Consider the following 10,831-nt stretch of genomic DNA (forward strand, 5'->3'; position numbering starts at 1 on the left):
GCCTCTTCAACTTTAATTAAACCCTGGGGCTGTGGGAAACCACAGTGTTTGTTTGACAGCATCATGACTTGGCCTGAAGGGGAAGAACAGCAGAACAGGTTGATCGTTGGGATGTATTCACATCAGAACAGGAAGAGCTGCACTGCTTCCCCACTGATGAAATTCATCACAGAGGTGCCCTCTCCCAAGGGACAGAACGCAAAGCCTTTCAGCTCCCAGCTGAGGGCCTCCAGAAGCAGGTGCTCGTGCCTGCTCAGTGCCAGCATCATTTCAGCAGCAGGAGGGCAGCAGCCCAAAAGCAAACAGAAAGTTGAGAGGCAGCAACGCCTGCAGTCAGCAGGCCTTAGGGACCGCCAGCAGCACCACTCCCAGCATCAGTCCAAACCCTGTGCAGAGACCAAAGCGACCAGAGCAGACTGCAGGGCTTCCCCAGGGACACCCCAAAACCAGGGTAAAGGAATTTGGCTGTTTACTTGGCATCCCTGGAGAGGAGGAAGAACAGGAGGCAGATGCAGAGGGCTTCGAGGGAAAGGGACAGAGAAGCAAAGCAGGCAGAAAGGCTTTGTGTCCCACAAAGGGCCTTTGTTGTGCTCTGTTTGTTTGCATTCTCCTAGCATGCTCACAAACAACAGCATCTGTATGTTTGTTGTTTCAGGCTGCCTTAAGCGCAGCACTGGGAGCAGGCTATGTGGAAATGTAACTCTTTGAAATGCTGCACACTGCAATTTTACTCAGCACAAAGCACATGCAGCCACCAGGTCAGGGGAGTGAGATAAGCAGAGAGCAATTGCTGTAAGCACAGCAAGTCCTTCAGGTACACAGCCCCTGGCTCATCCTAATGAGTGCCACAGCTTACAAACAGAAGGCTGCAGGAACCACTTTGGAGAACCTCAAGTGAGCAATGGCAGTCGTGGACACGTTACATAGGGGATGGCACACCCAGATGGCCACTTGAAGCATGGGTCAGTTAGCCTAACTTTATCTCACAGGAAGTGGGCAGAGCAAGGGAGAGCTGAGGGAGATCTGCCCTGGGCTTCCTGAGTCCCTCACTGCTGGGCCACACGAGTTTTCTGCACTAGACAACATGCAGCTGCATGTATTTAAACAAACAATATGATTTCTGTCCACACAAATGTTGTGTTATAGAGGTATGAACACATGTATTGAATTAAGTCCCTGAAATAACCCAGTGATGTATTTGGAGGTTGTTGCTGCACTCCACACAGAGTTATGGCTCAACACTGCTGCTCCTCCTTGGCTGCTGGTGGGAAGCAGAGGGATGCAGGAGCTGCATGCCAAACCAAAGGCAAACTCCTCTGAAGCTATTTCTGAGATATTTTAGGACTTCAACAGCTTCATTTGGATCCACTTAAAAGTGACAAAATCCTTCTGTTACTTAACAGTTACTTCCAAATTCATTGTTTACAAGACTGAAGACCACAATCCAGAAGTCATCTTTATTGTAAGGAACATCTTTCATTCCTAGCACCTCCTAAATAAGCTGTTTGCTGCCAGCTCGCTCTCTACAAACGCACCTTGACCACACTTATTCTGGGCACTCTGTTTCCTCCAGGAAACTCAGTTTCCCCTGGGTATTGCAACAGAAGTGCCAATGAAACAGGTATCTGTATCCCTGTTAGTGCACCAATTAGCATCTTATGTTTAATGTGTGTACTTTTCCTACCTCTCTCTCAACCAAGAGCTGAATTTGCAGCTTGGCAACAAGTACTGCCAGGTTGTGCTCCTAAAGCAGCACTGGGGACAACTCTAACAATTTACAGTAATTTGAAGATAAACATAAACACTGAAGCTCTAGATCCGTTTACCACGCTATAACTATTGATATTTTAAGTGACTAGAATTGTTGTGAGTGCTTTTTTTTTTATTATTATTTTTATTTTTTAAGATCCAGCAGACCCAGAATGATGAGTGCCATGGGCCCCTGTGGACTTTATGGGGTAGCAAGTGTGTTAGTGTTGTGGGATTATTGTTCCATTGGGTTTGGGTTTTCCCCTCCAACAGAACATGACAGTTGCTTCCATATTTTGGAGGCAATCATAGCTCACAGAGCAAAAACAAGCAGGAAGGGCAAGACTTTTCTCTCACCTACATATATATCTGTGATTAAAACAGGCAAGCAGCTAAACTACGGTGAGTCCTGCAACTGGAATCAAGAGCAAGCCGTGTCCTTAGCGTCCAGAGGGCCAGCAGACCAAACACAACACCACATCACTAAAAGACCATCTCCACCAGGACATCCCGACTTCAGTGCCAGCCAAGTTACAAATTCCCTGTGACACGAGGGAGCGGCGCCAGTAAAATCAAGCGATGGCAAACAGCTGATGCCAGGGTTAGCTGCCTTCCTGCAGCACTGCCAGGAGCCGTGCACAGCCGCCACCTTGGGATCCCCTGCTTCTCTAGCAGCTGCTGAAATGGCCATAAACCATAACTCGTTGCTGTCGGGATAAAAATGTGAGGTCTCTTAAACATGCAGACTTGGGGAGTGTGATACCTTGAGACCTGACCCAACAAAATGCCAGAGATGCCATCTAAATGCAAGCTGTTCACAGTGCTACTTGTGAGTTTGCTGGGGGAGGATCTTTGATGCCTCAATACCAGTCCTACAATAAGGTATCTGGTAAACCTCGTGCTTGAGTATGGGAGTAAAAGGTGAATAAATGCACTGCGGTGAGTCTTTCATATTTCCCATTCCTTCCCCAGAAATGCATTCTGACAGCCCAATTTTCTCTTTGGTTGACAGAACAGAAAACAAATATTCAGGTTTGCTCAGCTTGTCCCTTAGCGAAGCCACAAAGCAGAGCACAAGTTCACCCGTGTATAAAATCTGCTCTTCTGTCTGTGGAGCACAGCATCCTGAACATCGTATTCCCAAAGCTCTTGCCATGTTTTTCCTGAATTTCACTGAATACAGCCCCTCTCCCCTGGCTGCCTTGAAACTCACTGTAACTAAGATGTATGAACATCACATTATCTGGGAAAATACATGTTGCTATAGAGCAAAAGAAACAAAGATGACAAAAAAAAAAAAAAAACCCACAATCCTAGATCTTAATTCTGCAGCATTAACCATACATACCTTGACATGGTTTTAAATCATTTCAGCAGACATTTGGATACTGCCTCAGACAGGCCCCCAAACTGTAATTGTTACTATGCCTTGAATGGCCTACCAGAATTATAATACAGCTTTTAAGGAAAACAACTGCATTTACGAGCATCAAGAGGCAGATTTCAGCTCCATTCTTGGTGCTCAAGTTGTGCTTACCATGAGGATGTAAAAAGAAACACCTCCAGCACCCAGCTTGGCAGTGAAGGCTCTTACCTGCACAAGGAAGATGATGAGGAAGTAGAAGTTGGCAATTCTCCTGAACTGCTCAAAGAGGTTTTTCGGGAGGAAGTTCCACACTGTGTACTGCGGGGAGAGAGGAATGGGCTGTTGGGCACCTTGCAGCTTCCAGGTGCCAGCACAAAGAGAACAAGACACAGGGTTTACTGTGGACTGCAAATGGGAGTTATCTGCACGTGACAGGACACGAGTTCTCTCCTTTAAGTTGAGGTAAACCATGGCAGGAGGTAGAGGAAGCACTGCTGCCACCCCCCTCGACGGGCACAATGCAGCTGTGGTTGAGCTCCAGCTTCCACTTCCAGCACTGCATCACAAACTCTGGCCCTCTCCACTGCTTCATTAAACAGTTGAAATTGTTTTGGAGTCAGGTGGGGCTTCTTTGTTTGTTGGTTTTTAAGTTAGTCAACTGTTTCTGTTTTGTCCGTGTAACCCAAACCACATGGTTGGAGACAGTGGGGAGCAAAAAAAGATAAACACCATGAGATTGGTTCCAACAAACCAGCATCTATGTGGGCATTTCAGAAGACACAACTTAATGAAAAGATAATGCATGCTACAAAGATTTTTTTTCCAAATTAAAAGAAAATCTGGAGTTGCTGTTCTGCTTAAACTTCTTGCCCATGCAGATCCATTATTAGGCTGCCCTTTGGTATCATTTTAAGAATGGAGCTGAATTATTTGCTTGGAAAATGTGGAATTTAAGAACAACGTGGAAAATAATGGGTCTAACATCCGATCTTTCAGTCTGCTTTGAATAAACAATGAATATGAAGCAGCCAAGTCTCAAGACCAATGTTCATTTAGTAAGAAAACACTGCTCAAGTAAGAAGAGTCCATGTGAGCAAACGCAAGTGGAAAAAAAAGAAAAAGGGCACAATATTCAAAAATAAATCAGGGAAGAACTACAGAATTAGTGCTAAAACAAACCATTTATCAGAGAGAGAACTCAAGCATGGGAAGGTGATCTCTGAAGGACCCCTCCTGCACATCAGGGGAAAGTCAATGGGAATGCTACACATTATTTAGACTTTAAACTTGCCCCAGTATAAATGCAGCACAAGTCATAAAGTACAAACAAGACCCAAGCTGTATAAATAAAGAAAGGAAAGGAAGAAAGCCCGTACAGCTTGAGCATGGCAGAAGCTTAACAGTATGCTCAGCATCACGGCTCCTAAGCAACACAACATGCATCCAGCTGTGTTGACAATATCAGATGCCACTTGTTTGATATTTCACTTGAATTGGCTTCAAATCTCTTGAAAGAACTTCATGAATGTCATGGAAAAAGCTAAGCAGAAGGTAGACGGGTGTCACCACAGTTTTCCACAACAAACAAAAGCTATATTAATACAGTATGAATGTTTCCCCTTTCATCCAAAGGGATAAAGCAAGCACGGTTATTTTTGATCTGCTCGAAGAGATAAAAACCCATGCAAACAAAAGGCAGGGGAATCATATGTATATGTCCATTTATAAAATAACCCCCACTGCCTTTTGCGAATCTAAACAGCTGTCATCTCACATGCTGTAGGACACCTGGCCTGCCCTATCCATAAAAAGGGAATGCCTAAAAACGACAAGGAAATACCCCAGCTTGCAGGTGCTTTGCTCTCATCCAGCCCAGCAGAGAGCTTACCTTGGAGGAGACAATCCTGTTGTCGCAGAACTTCTGTGCCACGTAGGCATCCGCCTCTGAAACAGGCCGGTGCCCAACCACCACAGTTCGTGTACCGACCCGCTTCTCCTCCCCAGCACACTGTTGGGGCAATGAGAAAAGGGAACTCTTAGCTTCTAACTCAAAAAACCCCTCAACAAATCAATATTTGTAGCAACAGCTTCCAGCTTTTGGTTGTTCTTTAATTGACTTCTCCATCTCACCAATAGCAGGGAATCGTTCAGCCAAACCAAGTGGCTACATTACAGTGGTGATGGGTTGATGGCTGGACTAGATGATCTCTGTGGCCTTTTCCAAGCTTACCAATTCCGTGATTCAAGGCAAAGCTGCAGGCTCCAGGCTTCTCCCCAGGGCTCCACAAGGGGTAGAAGCTGCACCTTCCTTCAGGGAATGTTTTTCCCCTGCCAAACCCTCAAGCCCACCCAGAACATCTCCCTGCCTCCCTCAGGACATGGACTCAGGACTGGACTTTTTAAGAGCTTAATGCTATTTTTGGATGCTGTTTTACATCCAAAATAAAAACAGAAATAATGAAGCAGGCAGTGTCGCATCACAAACTCACTGCACAGAAAGTTTATTTTAAAAGAATAAGCACACATTTTAACTGTTACACAAATGCCCCTTATGTCAACAGAATGTCAGGAGAACGGATGGCTTTTCTGCTTAAGCAGCAGTGCATTTCAGTCTCATTTGCTCTGTGCAGGTCCAGAGACCCCTTGGCACGTGGCTCAGAGGGGAAGGACCAACTCAGATAAACACGTTTCTTCTAAATATTCTAGCAGAACCCAAGTGTCCCACATCTGTGGGGCTTTTTTTTCTTAGCAGAGAACAGCTGACTGTCCGAAACTGCAGCCTCAAAAAAGGAGGCATCAGAGATGATTGCTATTCTCTTACGTTGTCCAAATTTTAAAAGCCCATCTATCAATACAACCATGAAAGTCAATTGAGGCTCAGCCTTTTGCTATCAACTTCTTTGGGATGAGCTGGGAACAGCTACTGCTTGATGGCAGTGGGCCAGGTGAGGGCAGCTAATTACCAACATCATTTATGACCTGAAGTAATCACTACATAGAGATGGCAGAATTAAGCTTTCCGCTCCAAACAATTCCAACATACTTAGCCTAAATTTGTACCTCTCTCCTTCCCTGCCTGTGCACCTCCCAGCTCTCCCAAATTTCAGGGAAACTATTGCAGCACCCTGCACAGAACAGGTTGGCACGTGGTCATCTTGGTAAAAATTAGCAAACTTGGGTAAAAATTAATGGCAGAGACCAACTTCAACATGGGATGAATTCATGCTCTGCAGAAGTGAGCTATGGAAACCAGTGTCCCTGTTACCTGCTTCCTTCATTTTCAGAAAAAGTAGTGGGGGAAAAAAGAAACACATTTAATTTAGTATGGCTGCAAGAAGCACATCAACCAAAAACTAATCAAAAGGAATTCCTTTCATGTGTGCTGAAGATATCTTCAAGCCACAGAGTAAAGACAAATAACTCACAGAAACAGATCTAACAGAAACCACAGGCATTAAAAAAAGCCATCTACCAAACCAGAGATAATGATACTGTACAAGTACAAAGCTCAACCATTTGAATGAAATCACAGCTTATATTAAATATATGCAGAAGAAAGATTAAACCACATTACACGGCTTAGATCTCACGAATAGTTTGAAGTCCAATCACTCCTGCATTGTTCCACGTATCACAGAAGTAGTAGAGAAGGCGACATGATTTACTAAGAAAAAGCCAACAAAAATAACAACTCCCAAACCAGCCTGTTCTGTTTCATTTATCCTCAGAACCAAGGAGAACAACACGTGTACAACTCTAAAAAGCTCCCACAAATTTCACATTGCCTCCTCAAACTGCCAGGTCGGCTGAGCACGCCGACCTCCCCGCCTGCTCAGTACTGTTACCCAACCAATATATTTTTAATTGAAATTCTTCTTGCCAATTTTTATATTACTCTCTGCACTGAGTCACTTCTGTGTGAGTACAAGCAACACTTTGACGAAACACTTAATAATTTAGCAGCTAAGGCTATGCTTACCCACACAGACCACATGCTAGGCAGATCTCCCGATCTAAAGAGCGAGCTCCATCGATCTGAATCAACTGCACTTCCAACTGTGTCTGTGAGAGCTGATAACCTGCCTTGTCCTAAGGGGAATATCCCTGCGTTTGCTGCTCTGAGAACCCATAGGTCTGGAAACAAACAGCTGGAGCTGAGCAAAGCTCAGGGCAGCCAGAGGAACTGGGACCAAGGTGACTTCTGCTGGGTGGCCACATGTACAGGAGGGGCGGCCAGGAGCAGAGCAGGGCACAAAGTTGCCATTTAAACACACGAAAAATAGAAATTAAGAAAACAGTAACAGTAGTGGCTCTGAGCAGGTGCTCAGGGGATCCATCCCAATGACCACCAAGCAACATGCACCTACAAAGTGCATAGAAGGACAATATGATGAAAAAAGGACCAATGCCATGGAAGAAAGGAAAAAAAAAAACAACTCTTCTTCACCAAGAGCAAGGGTAGCATGATCAGCACATAACCATGCTGCAGGGGGCTCAACACCTGAACCTTATCCCTTGTCCCCAGGAGAGCATCTCCTACCCAAATTACACTTTTCTCAACAAAAGCCAAGGCACAGAGCAGCAACAGAAGGTCCCCCTTCCCAAGGACATGCGGCCTTGCTGCATGCACCCACTGTCACCTTCAGCAAGGACAATGGGCTTGCAAAGAGCAGAACCCAAACCAACCAAGATTCCTGGAAAAGTTGATCTGGCAAATAAAGCCAGTGATAAAAGCACAGAGAGCAATGGAGGGTGTGGAGAACAAGGGAAAGAGCCACTTGAAAGCTGTAAGAAGGGTGGAGAGAGGAAACCTTAGTGTTCTTTCTTCTTTTCCAGATAAACTCCCTGCAGGAACCAGCCCTTTCCTGGAGCGAGCAGCACAGCCCGGCCCCAGGAGCATCACTGGGGGCAGCCCTGCAGGCACAGGCCCTGCTAAGCTCATGTGGGGAAGCGAGCTGTGCCAAAGAGCCTGGAAATAGAGCACTTATGGCCTTGATTAATCTGCCGGTGAGAGGAGCCAGACGCAGGCAGTGACCCTTAGTTCTCCTAATGAGAGGCCCCGGCCACGCGTGCTGTTACAGCAGCAGGAGGCTGGAGTCCTGCCTCAATCCTCTTGGCTAAGGGGCCTCCACCTAGCCCCCTCACCAGCATGGGCTGGAAAATATGGGACAGCGTGGTCATTTCACGTCCCCCAGGATGGAGACTGAAGCAGGCAGGGATACAAGGGATCAGCTGGTGGCAGAGGAAGGAGATGGCTTCTGGCAGAGCTGGGAAGGTCCCGGTGAGGCTCTCAGTGCACCCCAGTGCAGCCCATGCCCCTGCTCAGCCTCACAGCCACCAGCCTGCCCTTTGGCCAAGAGCTTCATGGGTCATTCAATGCCCTTTAATTAACTTCCTTTTGCTCCAAACCTGGTAGTTTGAGCTATGGAAAAAGCCTGCTCTGACCAGAGCTGGGGGCGGTTGGCGCATTTCTGTGTTGAGCATCCCAAGAGACACGAAGCACTATGGGGATGAAAAAGCCTAAGAGCTTTTCGGGTGCTTTTTTGCCTGTCCACAAATCATGTAGCACCACACTTTCCCAGCACATACACCGCATCGTCTGTAATTACAGTTTCTGCTCAGCAGCAATTTGCAGAAAGTCAGGATCAGTCGTGATGCAGAATGCCTAACAGACCAAAGCCAGCAGCTACCAACTGGGAAAACCTTACTCAATTGCTGCTATTTTGTGGAAAGTATGCTGCTACTGTTCAAGCGCAACCACTGCCCTCTGGAAGTTTTCAGGATCTCAGCTCTTCCCTCTGCCTTGCAGGAGCCAGGGTTACAAAACCCTCCTTCTCATTGCAGCAGCATTTTTTTTTGGCAGACCAAAATAAAGTTCAACCAGCATGCTGCCGGCATCTCAAATTCAGTATCGCAGGAACACTCCAGAGCTGAGAACAGAAGAAGGATTTTGAACAAGAGCCCAAACGCTTTTACAGCAGTGACAAAGAAAATACAGCGAGGTCTTCCCTCCTCCAGACCTCTCCCCCTCCCCTTCCAGCTCACGCTGTGCACACACGTCTGCTTGAGGGCAGCTATTTTGGAAAGGCAGAGAGCTCTCCAGAGCACAGGCAGCGATTTGCTCTGGCAAAAATTAGCGAAAGAGCAAACTGGATAAAAATAAAAACAAAAAAGCTCAAAGATTGCAGTTGTCAGTGCTTGCATCAGTCCCAACAGCTATAATTTGCTGGTTTTCTAGTTGTTTTCTGGTCCTTTCAAAGCCTCGGTTCTTCAGTTATAGAAACAACAACTAAAATCTAAATGCCATGGTGCGCTTGGTGACATTTCTGTAACCCCATGCTTCCCCAGCCACCCGAACCTGTCCCAGCTCTGACTGCAGGAGAGCAGCCCCTGGGCAGCCAGGCACTCAGCCTCAGCTGCTGGGACCCTGCTTGTTTGCCCCTGCTTCTTCAAATTAAGTTTTTCCTGTTCTCAACAAGTTAACACTGTTGTCTTCTAACCCTGCCCCTGCTGCTCTGCAGAGAAACACGTACAAGAAAGTAATAGGGAGGGGGGAAGGGAGAAGAGAGAGATATCACCTGGTTCAGCCCTTGCTCCCAGGCAGAAGCAGCTTCAGGTGCCCCAGACCCCATGCGCAGTATTCTCCTCCTCCAGGTCACTCCAGCAACCAGATTTATGCTCTGGGCTGCACATGCGGCTAGACCAGCTACTGGGAGCAGAGCAATTAGCCCGGCAAGAAAGAAAACCTCAACACGTGGCCTGTAATTGTTTATCCTCAGGAAATCCTTTTGGCTCCTGTTCCCGTCAGGCTGGGTAGCAGAGCCGCACAGTCAATCCAGCCCAGCACACATTACCCATCCACAGCACCGGGATCCGACAGCCTGCGGGCAGAGCACAGCCAGCTGCACAACGTCAGGGGTTCGAGGCAGGGAGAAATCAGTTCATCCGTGGGAACTTAAGCCTCCTGGAGCAGAGGACTGAGCCAGGCTGCCTGCCGGGATGCTGGCGCACAAGGGATTTCAGCGTCACGGCCACGGAAGCAAGCGGGGTGCGAGCTGTATTGCTGTGTGCAGGAGAACTGGGCAGCATCTTGGCTGGGATATGGTCCCAGTGACTCATGGCACATGCAGCCCAGCCATTCCCATCCTGCCCGACCCCAAAGCCTCTTTCCATAGACAGGGAAAGGAAGAAGGGTGTTTCTGTCCTCACAGCTATCAGGACAAGTTTCTTCACATGCACGACTTCCTCTCCCTGCATGTTTGATCTTCCCACCCTGCACTTACCGGAATGGTATCTGTTAAGTGAAAAGTCCCACTTCCATCCATTCAACTTCATTTGGAAGAAGACACCCAGCAAAAAGGGCTGAAAATGAGGTGCTCCACAAAATTAGATGGGCCAACAAATGCGCCCTCGCTGAGCAAGCATTCATAGAAAAGGTGAGCTGGGAGAAAGAGAAGAGGGGGAAAAAAAAAAAAATAAAGGAAAAAAAAGTAACTCCCTTCAACTGAGTGAGAACAAACCCAGCATGCAGAACTCCGAGCCAGGAAAGCAGTGCTGCAGCTAAGGCTGATGCAGCCCGGCCGCCCGGCCCCGCAGGACGTTACATCACCGCCCAGCCCCACGGCTGTGCTTTGTTCCAGCCCAGGGGAGGAATTACATGGGAATCATCATCAAAGATGGCAGAGCTGCTCATGAAGTGGATTGTATTTCCCTCAT

At 47.1% G+C, this 10,831-nt stretch overlaps 1 protein-coding gene across 6 annotated transcripts in view; it reads right to left on the minus strand.

Annotated features, from left to right (window-relative positions):
* The window catches only part of ATP11C (ATPase phospholipid transporting 11C), a 41,415-nt gene extending 30,773 nt beyond the window's left edge, over window positions 1-10,642 (minus strand). For 2 of the 6 annotated variants that reach the window (XM_042876335.1, XM_042876337.1), the window contains exons 1-3: window positions 9,694-9,867; window positions 5,004-5,123; window positions 3,344-3,433 (exon numbers count right to left, since the gene is read on the minus strand). In XM_042876335.1, the coding sequence (XP_042732269.1) occupies window positions 3,344-3,433; window positions 5,004-5,123; window positions 9,694-9,747 (264 nt within the window). In that variant the 5' untranslated portion in view covers window positions 9,748-9,867. Of the gene's footprint in view, window positions 1-3,343; window positions 3,434-5,003; window positions 5,124-7,094; window positions 7,193-9,693; window positions 9,868-10,398 lie in introns of those variants that run through there. The other 4 variants (XM_042876334.1, XM_042876333.1, XM_042876339.1 and 1 more) reach the window with 4 other exon arrangements.
* Between the last annotated feature and the right edge of the window lie 189 nt (window positions 10,643-10,831).

The sequence above is a fragment of the Lagopus leucura genome, unplaced genomic scaffold (genome assembly GCF_019238085.1).
Source record: "Lagopus leucura isolate 7727_CA_CO unplaced genomic scaffold, USGS_WTPT01 Super-Scaffold_100016, whole genome shotgun sequence".
Lineage (NCBI taxonomy): Eukaryota > Metazoa > Chordata > Aves > Galliformes > Phasianidae > Lagopus > Lagopus leucura.